This window comes from Aureococcus anophagefferens (assembly GCF_000186865.1).
Source record: "Aureococcus anophagefferens unplaced genomic scaffold AURANscaffold_5, whole genome shotgun sequence".
Taxonomy (NCBI): Eukaryota; class Pelagophyceae; order Pelagomonadales; family Pelagomonadaceae; genus Aureococcus; species Aureococcus anophagefferens.
Window position 1 is genome coordinate 1007561 of NW_008705565.1, and position 16278 is coordinate 1023838.

General features: G+C 70.9%; 3 protein-coding genes across 3 annotated transcripts; 1 reads left to right on the forward strand and 2 right to left on the reverse strand.

Annotated features, from left to right (window-relative positions):
* Window positions 1-9577: 9577 nt before the first annotated feature.
* AURANDRAFT_36706 (hypothetical protein) lies at window positions 9578-11420 on the reverse strand (the record flags this gene model as incomplete). Its single annotated transcript, XM_009037007.1, has 2 exons — window positions 9578-10991; window positions 11055-11420. The coding sequence occupies 2 exons, from the start codon at window positions 11301-11303 to the stop codon at window positions 9660-9662; spliced, it is 1581 nt and encodes a 526-aa protein (XP_009035255.1).
* A 1173-nt stretch (window positions 11421-12593) lies between these two features.
* Window positions 12594-13810, forward strand: AURANDRAFT_71143 (hypothetical protein; the record flags this gene model as incomplete). Its single annotated transcript, XM_009036644.1, has 1 exon — window positions 12594-13810. The coding sequence occupies one exon, from the start codon at window positions 12606-12608 to the stop codon at window positions 13770-13772; it is 1167 nt and encodes a 388-aa protein (XP_009034892.1).
* A 90-nt stretch (window positions 13811-13900) lies between these two features.
* On the reverse strand, window positions 13901-14342 carry AURANDRAFT_23509 (hypothetical protein; the record flags this gene model as incomplete). The annotated part of the gene is made up of 3 exons (XM_009037006.1): window positions 13901-14004; window positions 14060-14183; window positions 14247-14342. 3 exons carry the CDS (start codon window positions 14340-14342, stop codon window positions 13901-13903), a joined length of 324 nt encoding a protein of 107 aa, XP_009035254.1.
* Between the last annotated feature and the right edge of the window lie 1936 nt (window positions 14343-16278).

A 16278-nucleotide genomic window follows, 5' to 3' on the forward strand; every position in this document is an offset into this window, starting at 1 on the left:
GCCCCCGGGGCAGCGCGAAGCGCGGGTTGTTGCCGACGCTCTCCGCCGGGGCAAGCGAGACGAATCGTATTATGACGGCTCCTGCACGACAACGACAACGGCACTGCTCCTTTGGCATCGCGCCGCTCCGGAGCGCCGCGAACAAGGGGATATAAATCTAGATGGGGTGGCAGGCGAAACGCGAGGTCCTCGTACTACTCGGGGCCGCCGCTAGCGTTTTCTTTCTTCTTCCACGCCGCAGCGCGCGGGCTGAGTGCAACGATGGCGGGTCGCGCGGCGCGGCGCGGCTGCGGAACCCTTCGACGGGGCGGGGCAGCGAATTTGGGCTGCTGAGATCATTGCGTTGGCTCGCGAGCGCGACGGTTGTTCGGCGGCGGGACGAGAGGGCGGCGGTGTGAGTCGAGTGTGCGATATTTTCTTGTCCTTAGAGGTTGGAGGCGCCCTATGGGTACCCGCGGGGGGCTCGAAACCTTCAGGACACACTTTTCCCACGATCTCAGAGCCTGCGCAGCCCCGGCGCCGACGGTGTCGCAACACAGTTTCTCGGGCAGCGTGCGGGCATTCGAGGTCGAGAACTTTTCGTGTCCTGAGATGCTCGAGCCCATCCATAGGTACCAACGAAGGGCTCTGCAGCGCCAGCAGACGGTCCACGACCATCATCATCGCGAACACGTCCAAGAGCTGCCCCAAAACCCCCTTCCTCGCGTGGCGCCAAACCGGACACGGTGCCCTCCAGCGCGCCTCGGTTTCCTTCCACCGGACCCGAACCGCCCGGACGCGTAAGTCTTGTCGCGGGCGCCTTCGCGGGGGAGCGAATACCGCTGCGGTCCGTCTGGGGCCGCGTCGACGACGGCGGCGTCGAAAAGTCCCCGGCCAAAAGTCGTCAACATTGCCCCAAAACGATGGGTTGCAGTACGAGGAGCTCGCGCAACATAATCTCGTTGAGCTGCCACCCCATACTATTTATTACCCCTTGCCGCGAAGACGCTGGCTGAGTCGGCGCCGATGTCGGCGCCTGACATGGTTCCGGCCGCTGGTTCGCCGCCCGACATGGTTCCGGCCGCCGTGGCGCCGCCCAGCACACAACCTGTCACCCTCGCGGTCCGCGGAAAGACCAGAACCGTCGACGTGCCACCGAACGCCACCGTCGCGGCGCTCTTCGCGGCCGTCGAAGACGAATTGGAGCCGTCGACGATCAAGATGCTCTGCCGCGGCAAGCGCCTCGCGCCCGGCGACGCCATCCCCGCCGACGCGAAGATCATGGTCCTGGGCACGACGCGCGCGGAGAAGGAGACCGTCCGCAGCGCCAAGTCGGACCCGCTGCTCCGCGGCTTCGCCGCGGAAGAGGCCAAGGAGGCCGCGCGGCGCGGCGGCGGCGGCCCCGCGCAGGACGCGGAGTTCAAGTTCTGCCGCTTCAAGGCCTGCGACCGCTTCGACGGCACGGACGGCGCGCCGCACCACTACGACGCGGAAAAACTGCTGCGGTCGCTCGCCGCGGAGGTGAGCCCGATCATGGTCCGCCACGAGTGGGTCGTGGGGGGTTTGCTCGAGATGGACCCGCGCGACGACCGCCTGCTCAAGCAGAAGGAGCAGGAGGGCGGCTGCCTCCTGGGCTACAACGAGAACGGCGGCGCGCGCATCTACGTGCGGCTCCGCCTGCCGGACGGCGCGTTCCGGGAACGCGACGACCTGGCGAAGACGCTCCTCCACGAGCTCTGCCACAACGTCGTCGGCCCCCACAACGCGGCCTTCTTCGCCCTCTACGCGCAGCTCCGCACGGAGTACCTGGACCTCCGGCGCGGCGCGGCGCCCGCGCGGCCCAAGGCCGCGTCGCTCGCCGACCTGTCGGACCCGTCCAAGGCGCCCGTCGAGGACGTCGTCGCCGCGGAGCTCCGCCGCGAGGCGGGCAACGGCGCCATCAACGCCGGCGAGCGCATGTCCGCGGCCATGATCGCGCACGCCGTCGCGAACGCGCCGCCCGCGCCCGCGGCGGCCGCGCCCGCGCCCGCGCCCGCGCCGCCCGCGGACGCGCGCGCGGCGGCGGCCGCCGCGGCCGAGCGGCGCCTGGGCGCGAGCGCCGCGCCGCCGCCCGCGCCGAAGCCGAAGCCGGACCGGAGCATGGACGCCGTCGGCGCGTTCGCGCACGGCGAGTGCGACTGCGAGGACTGCGCGGCCGGCGCGGCGGCGGACGGCGCGGCGGCTGACGGCGCGGCGGTGAATTCGGACGGCGCGGCGGCGGCGGCGGACGGCGACGCGCCCATGACCGACGCGCCGCCCCTGGCCGACGACGCGCCGGCGCCGGCGGCGGACGACGCGCCGCCCCTGGCCGACGACGCGCCGGCGCCGGAGGACGACGCGGCGGACACGCCCATGGAGGACGCGCCGGCGGCGGCCCCCGCCGCGCCGTCCCCGGAGGTCCTGTCGCTCGAGGCCATGGGCTTCGGCCGCGGCGCGGCCGAGACCGCGCTCGCGGCGGCCGGCGGCGACGCGACGGTCGCGCTCGAGGCGCTGCTCACGGGCGCCCCGCCGGCGCCCGCGGACGCGGGCAGCCGCCAGGCGCGCATCCTCTCCGCGTCCGCGTCCCTCAAGCGCGTCGGCGCGGCGGCGGCCGCCGAGGCGGCGACGACGCTCCAGGTCATCCTGAGCAACGCGGAGCGCGACGACGCCAAGTTCAAGCGCGTCAAGCTCGCGAACAAGCGCTTCCTGCGCACCGTGGGCAAGTTCCCCGCGGGGCTCGCGTTCCTCGAGGCCTGCGGCTTCGAGCGGGAGACGTCCGGCGACGACGGCGACGTCCTCGTGCTCAAGCGCAACGACCCGGGGCTGCTCTGGCTCGGCCGGTCGGCGCTGACCGACATCTGCGCGCCGTAAGTGATCCTTGTTTGTTCTCTACTTGTAGTTCAACGAGCTCTCGTTTGCTTCACGTTGCGAAACTGAAGCGCGCTCGGAGCGTTCGAGTTCCGAGTCGCTCTGTGTGGCCGCGATCCAGCCACCATCCGTGTGCAGCCAGCATGAAGAACCTGGATGTGGAAGGCGGCGGCGCGACGATGCGAAAGAAACCCGAGACTGGCCCGAGCCTGCGGGGCTTCCTCATCGCCTTTGTCGTAGTAGCTGCCCTGGTGGGCTCCATCGCTGCCGTCGTCAAGCAGTACGACGAGGGCCACGGCAGCAGCCGGGACGACGCGCTCTCGACGTACCAGGTCGCTTCCATCGGCGCCTATCCGGGTTACACCGGCGACATCGCGGTCTCGGGCGTCGTCGTCGTCTCCGAGACGGACGACGACGGCATCACGATGATGGGCACGCTGACGGGCCTCGAGGCGTCCGTCACCGGCGGCTACCACATCCACAGCGGCACGACCTGCGCGAGCGCCGACGACGTCGGGGGTCACTACTACGAGGGCATGGCGACGGATCCGTGGACGACGAACTACGAGAGCGACTCCGTGGGCGTGTCGCAGACAAGCCTCTCGCTCGACGACTTCACCCTGCACGGCGCCTACCCCGTCGCGGGCCGCGCCGTGGTGATCCACGCCGCAGACGGCACGCGCATCGGCTGCGGCGTCCTGGAGGACGCGGTCTACGCCTCCATAGGGCCGTACCCGGGCTACGCGATGATGCAGAGCGCGACGCTGGGGCCCTACCCGGGCTACGACGGCGACCTCGCCGTGACGGGGTCCGTGATGGTCATGCAGACGGACGCGGGCATCGAGCTCACGGGCACGCTCGGCGGGCTCGAGGCCTCGGCGACGGGCGGCTTCCACATCCACTCCGGCACGACCTGCGCGAGCGCCGACGACGTCGGGGGCCACTACTACGAGGGCATGGACGCGGATCCGTGGACGACGAACTACGACAGCGACGCCTCGGGGGACGCGTCCGTGTCCCTCGCGCTCGACAGCTTCACGATCTCCGGCGCCTACCCCGTCGCGGGCCGCGCCGTCGTCGTCCACGCCGAGGACGGCACGCGGATCGCCTGCGGCCTCCTCGCCGTCATCTCGGGCCACGTCATGGTCGCCCAGGCCGGCGACGACATCGCCGTGTCCGTCGCCATCGCCGACGGGCCCCTCGGTCCCGCCGCGGGCGGCGCGCACGTGCACAGCGGCGAGACGTGCGCCGACGCGGACGCCGTCGGCGGCCACTACTACGAAGGCATGAGCTCGGACCCCTGGACGACGACCTACGACGCCTACGACTCGACGACCGCCGGCGCCGCGACCTTCGACGTCGCCGGCGGCTTCACGCTGGACGGCGACTACCCCGTCGAGGGCCGCGCGTTCGTCATCCACAACGAGGCCGGCACGCGCGTGGGCTGCGGCCTCCTCTCCACCGTCTGAGCAACGAACGCACCCGCCGAAAAGACTCACGTTAGATCGACTACACCGAAAAGACCCACGTTACCTAGGCCTACATGCAGTAGATGTTCACGGCCGTCTCGTTGAGGCTGGCGGTCTCGCGGTACTCTTTGCACTCGGCGTGCTCGAGGATGGCCAGGCCGTGGGTCTCGAGGCACTCGCGGCAGGGCTTCATGCCGTCGATGGTCGTGCTCCCGTTCTCGCCCTGCTGGTGGTCGAAGCAGTAGGTGTCGATGACGGCGATGCACGCGTCGCTCAACGGCCGCGCGGCGTTCGCGATGCCCTCGTTGTACTGCGGCGTCCACGTGCAGGTGTCGCCCCACCACGTGTCCGCGTCGCAGCCGTAGTTCAGCGGGCCGTAACTCGCCCCGCCGAACCAGCCCGCCCACCGCTCGTCGGCGACGGATTTCACGTCCGAGAAATTCGCGAGCAGGTCCGGCGTCATGAAGCGGAAGAAGGTGAGGTACAGGACCCCGTCGACGATGAACCAGCCGTCGCGCGCGCCGCCGGGCGCGCCGAGGTAGTCGCGCGCCCAGGGCCACGCGGGGCCCCACTCCTTCGACATGCCCCAGGTGCAGAAGCCGCCGTAGGCCGGGAGGTATTTCTCCGGCGCCTCGGCGAACATGGCGCGGTTCGACGCGTTGGCGAAGCGCAGCTCGTAGGTCCACGTCTGGCCCGTCGGCTTGTCCTCGCGCGTGTAGTTGAGCGCAAAGTCGGCGCTGCCCAGGACGCCCTCGCTCGCCGGATCCAGGGAGAAGTAGGCCACGACGTCGTAGCCCGCCAGCGGCAGGGTCTGGCGCGTCGCGGCGGCCACGGCGAGCGATGCGAGCAGCGCGCGGGTGCACATGGCGACTGACGAGCTTTTCTGCAGCTCGAGCGCGAGCGAGGCTTTAGGCTGCCCAATTAGCGCGGCATCATGCCCCTGTTGTTGAACCGTTTCCGTTTGGCAGCCCATCACGCGGCTGCGATGCCCGACGACGGGGACTCGGCGGACGCCGTCGTCGCGCGGCTCCAGGCGGCCGCCGAGGAGACGCCGGACCTCTTCTCCTTCGGCGCCCTGGGCGAGTGCCTCATGGGCCGCGGGGGCAACGGCATGGACGCGGCCCAGGCCTTCGAGCGGGCGCTGTCGAGCTGCGCGGCGCCGCCGGAGACGCCGGCCCACCTCGCCCGGGCCTACGCCCACTACTGCGGGTCCTACGCGTCGCTCTGCGAGCAGCAGGGCAACGTGCCCAAAGCCGGCGAGCTCTACGAGGCCGGCCTGCGCGCGCGCGCCGACTGCCCGCTCTGCGTCGGCAACCACCCGCTCTACCTCCAGGTCGCGCGGAGGCCCCTCGAGGACATCGAGGCGGCCTACGAGCGCGCCCTGGAGATCGAGCCGCCGCTCATCAACGTCATGGTCAAGTACGCGAACTTCCTCCGCCACGGCCGCCGCGCGCCGGACCGCGCCGAGGCCATGCTCGAGCGCGCGCTCGCCGCGGACGGCGAGTCGCCGGAGGCCCTCGGCGCCTACGGCGTGCTCCTCCACGCCATCCGCCCCGAGGACCCGCGCTGCGAGGACTTCTACCGGAAGGCCGTGAAGCGCGACCCGACGGCCGTCAACACGATGTCGAACTACGGCCTCTACCTGTCGGAGGTGCAGCGCGACTACGACCGGGCGCGCAAGGTCTACGAGAAGGCCCTCGCCGTGGACCCGACGCACGCCAACTCCTGCTACAACTACGCGGTCATGCTCGACGCGGCGCTCAAGGACGTGCCCGCGGCCGCGGCGCTCTACGAGCGCGCCATCGACGCCAAGCCGACGCACGCCTACGCGCTCTACAACCTCGCCGTGCTCTGCGAGGAGAAGCTCCAGGACCCGGACCGCGCGGGCGCGCTCTACCGGCGCGCCGTCGCGGCCGCGCCGAACGACGCGCTCGCCATCGCGGACCTCGGCCGCTTCCTCGCCCAGCGGGCCCTCGCCGCGGGCGACCCGGGCGCCGTCAAGGAGGGCGAGGCGCTCCTGAGCCGCGCCCTCGCCCTGGACCCGCGGTCCGCGACGGCCCACGCGGCCCTCGGCGAGGTCCGCCTCTTCGACGGCGACGCCAAGGCCGCCAAGGCCCACCTCGCCCAGGCGACGGCGAGCGACCCCAACGCCAGCGGCGTCCGGCGCCTCGCGGACCTCCTCGCCCGCGGTAAGAGGTAGCTTCACTTGTAGCGGCGCGGGGGCGCGCCGCGCGAGATACGCCCAGATACGAGGTTTCATGTTGGCGCCGCTCTCCTCGAGGGGCAGCCCATCAGCGCCCGCGGGGCCGCGGCGGCCATGTCGGTCCTATCCAAGAAGTGGGACCTCCAGCGGCAGCACCGGGACCAGAAGAAGGCCCTGAAGACCATCAAGCAGCGCAAGCCGCACAGCGACTACCACATCGACCACAGCACGCCGACGGTCTGGAAGCACATCGTCGACCAGTCGAAGAAGAAGCAGCTCAAGGCCGACAACAAGCGGCGCATCGCGTCGCTGAACATGAACACGTACCACCAGATCCACAACGCCAAGCACAAGCTCGACTGCGGGCCGACCTACAGCGGCCACATGGTCCGCGTCTACCACAGCAACCGCATGGCGAAGATGCACGAGCTCGAGCGCCTCGCGTTCGACAACGTGCGCAAGTGCCGGGCGAAGGTGCGCGCGGCCAAGGCCCACGAGGCCCACAGCCGGTCCAACCTCCAGAAGGACTTCCTCATGCACCAGGAGCACCGAAAGAACATGAAGCAGAGCGCGCTGCTGCTCCTGTCCGCGCAGGACGGCACGTTCACGACGGGGCCCAACGCGTCCATCTTCAACTCGCTCCGGACGCCGTCCATGGACTCCGTCGCGTCCATCCCGCTGGGGGTCCAGTCCCTCCCGTCCATCACGGGCAACGTCGACTTCTAGCCCGAGCCGCGCCGCGCGCGAGGTAACCTGTTGTTGTTGTGTTCGGCGCGTGTGTCGTCGCGCGGGAGGCCCAGCCCCGCCCGGTGCGGGAGCCTCGGACGCCCGTCGCGATCTCGGGAGCGTCGACCTTAGAACACGCGGCCCCCCGCTCGCCGCGCCTCAGACCTCGTCGCGGCCCTCGTCGCAGAGGCAGTACCAGCAGGCGATGGCGCTCTTGATCTCCGTCTTCCCGATGCCGACCTCCGCGCCCGCCTCGGCCTGCTTGAGGACGTACTGGAGGTCCGCCTCCGTGGGCTCCTCGCCCTCGTTGATCTCCGCGAGGAGGGGCTTGAGCTGCGCGTAGGGCAACGCGCCGGACGCGTCGGTGTCGTACTTCTTGAAGAGCTCGCCGACCTCGGCGTTCTTCTCGTTGATGGCCTCGATGACCGAGAGCGCCATCGGGATGTCGCGCAGCGTGATCTCCGCCTTGCAGTTGCTGCCGCCGATCTTCATGATCTCGTCGATGTCCTCGTCGGAGACGACGACGGCCGCGTCGCCCGCCGTGGACTTGAGGATGTGGCCCGTCAGCGCCTTGACCTCCTCCCGGTTCAGGGCGCCCGTCTTCGTCGCGTCGAAGTGTTGCACCAGGGCATACTCGTAGGCCTTCTGCCGCTGCTTCTTGCGCGCCCTCCGCCGCTGCAGCGCGGCGTTGGAGAAAGTCACGCGCGGGCTGTTGGTCTCCTTGGGCGGCTCGGGGGCTTTTGCAGTGGATGCACCGCCGCCCATCGTGCCCGGCGCTATCGGAGAGCACGGCACCGTGCGGACGTATCCTCGCACGTTGACGTCGTTTGGGACGCTTGGAGCAACCGCGCCTGCTCCACTCCGGCCGCGCCGACGCTCGTCGACCGGCGCCTCGCGCCGCGCGTGCCCGACGGCGCCCTCTGGAGCGTCCTGGCGCGCGACGGACGAGCCCCCCCGTAAAACAACACGGCAAGAGGCCTAGTGCCCCTCCTCCTCGTCGAGGTCGCGACTCCGGACGTTGGCCGCCGCGGGGCCGAGGCCGTCGCGCCACGTCGCGCCGCCGTCGTGGCTGTGGAGCCAGCCGCCGGCGTGGTTCTGGATCGTCGCCGGGTCGACGTGGAGGATGTGGGCCGGGGGCGCGAAGGCGTCGTGGACGACGTGGACGTGCGTGTTGGCGAGGCCGAGGATGCCGCCGTGGGCGTCGGGCGACGCCGCGCGCGCGGCGGAGCGCGCGGCGGCGACGTCGTCCGCGCGGCGGTCCGGCGGCCGCGCGCGGGGCGCCAGGCTCAGCTCGGCGACGGTCGGCTCGAGGTTCCAGGGCCGGGGCGTGGGGTCGCGCGCCTCGAGGAAGCGGGCGATCTGGCGGTTCGCCTCGACGAGCGACTGCGCGCGCCACCGCGCGCCCTGCGGCGCGACCTCGGTGCAGGCCATCCAGTTCACGCGGTCCGGCGACCAGACCCAGCGGCCGCCCGTGCGCCGGTAGTGGATGGGCGTCGCCCGCGCGGCGCCGAAGGTGAAGACGCCGCCGGGCTCGCCGCGCCAGTGGCGCCCGGCGACGCCGGCGACGAAGTCGCGCGCCGCCGCGTCCTCGACGTCGAGCGCCGCGGCCGCGCGCCACCACTGCTCGCCGTGGCGCCGCAGGGGCGTGCACCGGTCCCGGCGCACGGCCGTCTGGTTCGTCCGGTGCGCGCCCACGCGCACGCTGTAGACGCGCTCGCCGTCCCTCAAACCCGGCGCGTCGCCCAGGACCTCGCCGACGGCGCCGTCCGCGAGCGCCACGAGGTCCCCCGGCGCCAGCGCGCCGTCGCCGAGCGGCGGCGCCTCGCCCCGGAGCTCGCGGCTCAGCTCGCCGAGGCACTCGACGCAGACGCGGCGCCAGGAAGCGATCGTGAAGTAGCGCGCCAAGGGGCCCCGGCACGCGATCGCGACGCCGCTCGCGCTCGCGAGCTGCTCCCAGACGTCCTCGGCCTGGAGGAGCCAGGACCGCCAGGGCTTACTCGTCCGCTCCAGCACGAGCGCGTCCGCGATGCTGATGCAGAACAGCACGGGGCCGATCCACCCGGCGCAGGAGTTCGGCGGCAGGCACAGGGCGTCGACGAGGCCCGGCTCGCGCCGCGGGCTCTCCGGCGACGACGCCATGCGTCTCGAGCGACGCCGCGCGGGGTGGTCGCCGCGCGCCCGACGATGCCAGAGGCGGCCTCGAGGTTGCTCGTGAGCTCGAGGCTCTCGATGCGGCTGCTGCCCACACGCCGCCGACAGGGCCGTCGTCCGCGGCAGCCGTCGACGACGCCGCCGCCCGATGAGGAGACGTCCTCGGGTCGTATCTCTGTACGTATTGGCGCCCGGCGCGGCGCGGGGGAAAGGGGCAGGACGAGCGACGAAGGGGCGGGGGCGCGTCAGGCCGCCGCGGCCGCGGCGGGCGCGGCGTCGTCGTCCGGGACGTCGAGGCCGGCCTCCGCGCCCTGGATGAGGTTCGCGAGGAAGGACTCGGTGACGCGCGTGACGTTGACGATCTCGGAGCGGTCCATCTGGTCGAGGGGCAGCTCCGTCATCTCGGAGAGCGTCTCCGTGAAGCGCTCGAGGTGCTCCTGGAGGTTCTCGAAGAGCTCGCGCTGGCGCTTCGCGGGCGTCGGGAGGTAGTAGCCGAAGACGTAGGTGTTCTTCAACACGCGGCGGCAGTCGATGACCATCTCGTTGGCCGTCTTGAGGAACTGGACGTCGATCCACGAGCCGTGCGTCGACTCCTGGAGCTCGACCATGCGCTTCTCCGTCGACTCGAGCTGCTTCGTCGCGAAGGCCTGGGACTGGTCGTGGCCGTGGAAGCGCTTGTAGTAGTGGAGGTAGCGGTCGAGCTCGCGCTTCGCGCGCGCCTGGTCGTCCATGGCGCCGTCGTCGGCCTCGGCCTTGAGGGGGTCGTACTTGTTGCACTTGTAGAAGCCGCCCGTCGTCGCGCCGTGGTCCGCCCAGTCGCCCATGCACATCCAGCAGAACTCGTACTTGCACTGGGAGCAGTTCATGTGGTTGCAGCCCTGGTTCTTCTCGATGCGCGTCTGGCACTTTGGGCACCGCTTCGTGTTCGCGAGGATCCAGTTCGCGGTCTCCGACTCGTTCTGGCACTTCTCCGTCCACTGGGCGATGAGGCCGCAGGACGCGGGGCTGTGGGCCTCCTCGCCGCAGCGCATGCAGAAGTTGCAGCCGCAGCCGTTCGGCGCGCACTTGACACTGCCGACGCCCGCGCCCGCGCGCGCGACGCGGCCGCAGCCCTTGCCCGGGCACCAGCGCAGGTCCTTGGAGAAGGACACGAAGTTCTCCAGCCGGAAGGACCGGCGCCGGTCGACGCGCTTCGCGTCCACGAGCGCCGCGAAGAGCGCGCCGGGCACACGCGTCGCGCAGCCCCGCTCCGGGCACGTCGCCATGACGCAGCTCGCGCCCTCGTCGACGGCGTTGGCGAGGTAGCCGCCGTAGCAGTCCTCGCAGAAGAAGTGGCCGCAGGGGGCGCTCCGGCCGCTCGACGCGGGCACGTCGTCGAAGCAGATGCGGCACGTGACCGTGCCCTCGGCGCTCGGCAGCGCGACGGCGGCGGCCGCCGCGTCGCCGCCGTCCGCGGCCCACGTGTCCACGCCCGCGGCGCCCGTCAGGCGCTCGCCGTCGCTCCAAAACGCCTCCATGAGCCGCTCCGCCGACCAGCCCACGTGCCGCAGGAGCACCTCGGCGGACTCGGGCGGGACCTGCGGGAAGGGGCGGCGGTTGGAAAAAAATGGGGGGGGGGTGCGGGGGGCGCCGGGGCGCGCGTCCAGCGTCTCCGACACCTCCCGGGCCTTGGCGACCAACATGCGCTCGACGTCCGCCGGCTCCATGAGCGCGTACGCGCCGTCGCCGAGCCGCGACGGCGCGCCGTCGTCCTTCGACCCCGTGCTCCCGGACTTCCGCGCCCGCGGGGCCGCGGGGGCGTCGGCGTCGGACATCTCCGCGTCCTCGTCGTCGTTGTAGTCGTCCTCATCCTCGCTGTAGACGTACTCTTGGTCGCTGTCGTCCGACATTTTCGTATTTAAGACGCTTGGCGAACGCGGGCGTCGAAAAAAAGGCGGGCGCGCGTTTCGACGGCGTGCGCGTCGGCCCCCGCTGGTCCGCTGGGCTGTGTGGGTCGTCGAGACAGCGGGGTGCCGATCGGGAGTCGTGGAAACGCGCCTCCGCGCAGAATGCGAGCGCGAGTGCAGACGGACCCGTCGCGCTCGCGCGAGGTGCTCGAGTGACGAAGCCAACAACCGTGCACCGTCGGCCTACGGCGCCTTCATCGCGCGCGCCGCGCCGACCAGGCCTCCGGCCGGACCGCTGCTCTTCTCCTGCTTGGCCCCAACGTGGCCCTGCGACGCGGCCCGCGCCGTCGGCCGCGCCCGGCCTCGGCGGCAGAAGACCGTAGCCTAGGTCGGGACGCGCGCGCGAGGTCGGCCACCCTCGCACGCGCGTAGTAGAACGCGATCTCGCGGACTGCTGTGTCGTACGACTGGACGTAGTAGTGCCGGTCGTTCGGGTGGGTCGGGTGAAGTGGCTGAACGCGTCCTGGGTGACCTGGATCGTCTGCAGGGGGACCATCAAGGGCTACACCAATTTCATAGGGCCCGCAGGGCGGCTTCAAGCGCGTGATGGAGGCGAGTCGCGAATCGCCCTGCATCACGCTGCCGCTTCAGTGCACCGATCAAAACTCAGATTCTGATAGCCTGGATTTAAAAGTCAACATTTTTGTTGAACTCCAGCACTTTTGTTGAAGTTAAATCTTGCGATTTCGCGACCCGAACCAGCGACCGCGCGCAAAAAGCCATCGCAAACGTGCAATTAACGCGCGAATATCATCAAACTTGCTTTGATACGACCATAACCCAATTTTGGCCGTGATTTCAGCCCGCGGACCGCCGCGACACCGCGCCCGCGCGCGCGGTCGACGTACAGCCTCTATGGACGACTAATGACTCTGGCTCCGCCGGCCGGAATTCGATGATTGATCTTTATTAATATTTCGTACGGGTGCACCTAGATGTACGTTGATCGGGGCACTGTGCCGCTTTCTCCAGCGCGACATCTGCTACTTCAACTAGAACAAATTATGCGGAGGAGGAGTGGGAGCAGTGTGGACCGACAACGACCGCCTTCAACTCCACGCTATCGAGTCTGTGGTCGATGTCCGGAACGATCCAGGCGATCCGTAGCGCGTCGGCCGAGGCGTGTGCGCCGCTCGCGAGATCCCGGCGATCCGTAGCGCGTCGGCCGAGGCGTGCGCCGCAGGTCTCACAGCCCGGTCGGCATGTTGATATCGCATCCGTGATTGAGCTTGCAGGCGAGCAGAGATGAGCATGATCGCAGCCTTACTCTTCGCCTGCGCGTTGCCGACCGCATCGGCGCTCTCCGTCACGACGAAACCGACGCCCGCGAAGCCCGTCGTCGCGTCGGCCGGCGATGCGGACCTCCTCGTGCGCGCGGCGCGCGGCGAGGACGTGGAGCGCACGCCGGTGTGGCTCATGCGGCAGGCGGGCCGCTACATGGCGGACTTCCGCAAGTACAGCGACAAGATCCCCTTCCGGGAGCGCAGCGAGTCGCCGGACATCGCCACGGAGCTGAGCCTCCAGTGCTGGCGCGCCTTCGGCGTCGACGGCGTCATCATGTTCTCGGACATCCTCACGCCGCTGCCCGCGCTCGGCGTCGACTTCGACGTCGTCAAGGGCAAGGGCCCCCTCATCACGGACACGCTCGGCGACGCCAAGCGCATCGCGGCCTTCGTCGAGGCCTGCGGCGGCTTCGACCCGGGCGCGCAGCTGCCGTTCGTCGGCGAGACGCTCCGTAATTTGCGGAAGGAGACGGAGGGCAAGACGTCGCTCGTGGGCTTCGTCGGCGCGCCCTGGACGCTGTGCGCCTACGCGACGGAGGGCGGCGCGAGCCGCCACGCGCTCAAGATCAAGGCTTTGATGCACGACGAGCCGGCCTTGGCGCACGCGGCGCTCGACGCGATGGCCGACGCCGTCGCGGCGTACGCGATCCACCAGATCGACGAGGGCGCCCAGATGGTCCAGGTCTTCGAGTCCTGGGCCCACCAGCTCAACCCGGCGGACTTTGCCGCCTTCTCCAAGCCCTACGCGCTCCGCGTCGCGGCGGCCGTCCGCGAGGCCCACCCGGGCGTGCCCGTGCTCTTCTTCGCCAACGGCGGCTCGTCCTACCTCGGCCTCCAGCGCGACATGGCCGGCGACGCCCACTACAGCGCCCTGAGCCTCGACTGGGCCGTCGACATGGCCGACGCGCGCGCGCAGCTCGGGCCGTCCGTGCCCGTGCAGGGCAACGTCGACCCGTCGCTCCTCCTCGGCTCCGTCGCCGACATCGACGACGCCGTCAAGAAGTGCATCGACGGCGCCGGCGGCCCGGGCAAGCACATCCTCAACCTCGGCCACGGCGTCCTCCAGCCCACGCCCGAGGCCAACGTCGCCGCGTTCGTCGACGCCGCGCGCAAACACGGCACGAAGTAGGCGGCGCCACGCGGGGACCGTTCGTAAGGCGCGCACGGACGACACGACGCGCCGTAAGCCGAGTACGTACTACGGACGAAACAACATCACAGGGGCGGCGCGCGCGGCGCGGGGCGGGCCGGCCCCTCCTAGGTGTGCGTCACGGGCTTCAGCGCGTCGGCGCGCAGCTCCGAGAAGTCCGTCTGCGCGTCGAGCTCGATGTCGACCTCGCCGATGACGGCGATGTTGTCGCCTGCGCGGCGTCGCCGCGGTCCCGCGCGCGATCGAGCGACGCGCGCGCGTCCGACGGCGGCGTATGCGGGCGCGGCGCGGCGCGCCTCGGATGATGTAGAGGCCGAGGACCACCTGCTCGACGCCGGCGTCGAGGGAGAAGACGCGCTCGTGGCACTCGTCGAGGATGACGTTCGTCACCTGCGGCGCGCGCGCCGCGGTCGCGCCGGGCGTTCCTCGCGCGGTGCGGCGCGTCGCGCGCACCTGGTCGTAGCCGCGGAGCTGGCCGACGATGTTGCGGCCGTCGCAGGTGATCACGGAGATCTGCTTGCCCATCATCTCCTTGAGCGCCGTCGCCATGGTATGGCCGCGGCGGCCGCGGGCGCGGCGGAGGCGCGCGCAGCCGGCGACGCGATGTAGGCAGCGACGCGAGCGCCAGCGGACGCGCTGCACGGCTGCGACGCGCTGCACACGACTCGCGGCTGAGAGTGGCGCCTCGCCTCAGCTCAGATCGAGAGGAGGCGAGTGGTCGAGCGAAGTTGAAGACTACGCCGCGTGGAGCGCGACGCGCGCCGAGGTTTGCGCGGCCGCACGCAGCCGCGGCGCGCGAGAGAATTATATAGCCCAACACCTCGAGCCAAAACGGCATCCTAGACTGATAGCTGCAAATAGGGGGCCTTACCACGTGCGCCGTCGAGGCGCTCGGCGACGAAGACGGAGCGTCGGTCGTCGGCGAACCAGCCCGCGGCCGACGCGTCGTCCTCGAGCGAGCAGCGCGGCGTCGCCACGCCCTCGGGCCACGCGCGCGCCTCCGGCGGGTCGTCGTCGAGGCGCGCCGGCGCGCCCTGGTCGCGCCCGCCGCCCCCGGAGCCGCGCGCAGCGGCCAGGCGACCTCCTTGGCGAGGACGACGAAGACGCGGTCGCCGGGCTCGATCGCGCCCGTCGCCGGCGCCTCGTCGAGGAACGACGCGAGGACCGGCGTCGCCTCGCGCGTGGCGTACCAGCCGGCGCCCGACGGCCCGTCGTAGCCGTCGAGGAAGCCCGGGGGCGAGCCGATGCACGTCCGCACGAGCGCCGCCATGTCCGGCGACACCTCGTCGTCTAAATCCGTCGCGAAGGCCTCGGCGTTGGGCCGCCCCTTGGCCGACGACGACGACCCCGGCGCGGGCGCGGCCCGCAGGCCCGACGCGTCGACCCAGCCGCCCCGGAAGAGGCGCGCGTAGGCGCCGGCGCCGGCGACCTCGGACTCGACGACGAAGACGCGCTCGCGGGCGGCGAGAAACACGCCCGTCGGGTCGCCGCCGGGCCGCGCGACGACCGGCGCGCGGGCGTCGACGACGTACCAGCCCTCGTCGACCGGGGCCGGCGCCGCGGTGGCGCACACGAGCGTGTTTATAAAGTCCATCGGGGGGCAGCCCTGGGATGGGCTCAACGAAAGGATTCTTGATGTTGAGCACATGTTGGGGACCGGGGCGAGGACTTGGCCGAATCGCAACGACCTGTGACGGCGGCAGCTGCCGATGACGACCCCGTCGCCCCGCGCCGAGTCCTCGTTCTTCTGGGTCGGGATGGGCATCACGCGAGTGTCGTCCCGCCTCCAGTCCAAGCCTGTCCCTCGGGCGGGAAGGGGGATGGCAGCCCGCAGCCTCATGGGGCAGCGGTCGCGGGACATCGGCCGCCGAGGCCGAGGAGGCGGGCATGATCCGCGTCCGCGCCCCGCGGCGGCGCACGATCGCGCCGCCGCCGCTGTGCTTTCGCGACGACGGGCGGCGCGACCGCGACCATGTCGTGACGTCGGCGCCGCGACGCCCCATGCCCGACGCCCGACGGCGGCGACCGCGGAGCCGCCGTGAGCTGCTGCTGCGCCCTCGCGACGGCGGCGACGACGCCGACGAGGCGCATACTACGAGATGAAGTTTCTCGATGCGACAGGCAGTCATGCTGCTCAAACATCGGCAGTTTGAGCTGTTGTTTTTGCGCTTTGAATCAAGAGGAGTTCAGGGCTCAGAGCAATCCGTTTGCGATCTCTCAACCCGTCGGTGTGACGACGCCTGCACGAACACTCGTCGGGTACATCGCGCGCGCCTCCCCCAGCTCCCTGCGCACCTCCTGAGCCTTTCTTTTTAGAGAGAGCCATGTTGTGGTCTGCTTGAAGAAGAAGAAAAGCGGCAGGCCGAAATGGCCGACCAGGTGCGCCCCGCCCCTCCCCACACCCCTCCCCACAAATCCCGACCCTTGCGCGTACCCCGCGCGTACCCAGAAAACGTCCGATCCCGCAGGTGGGGCCCGCGGGCGC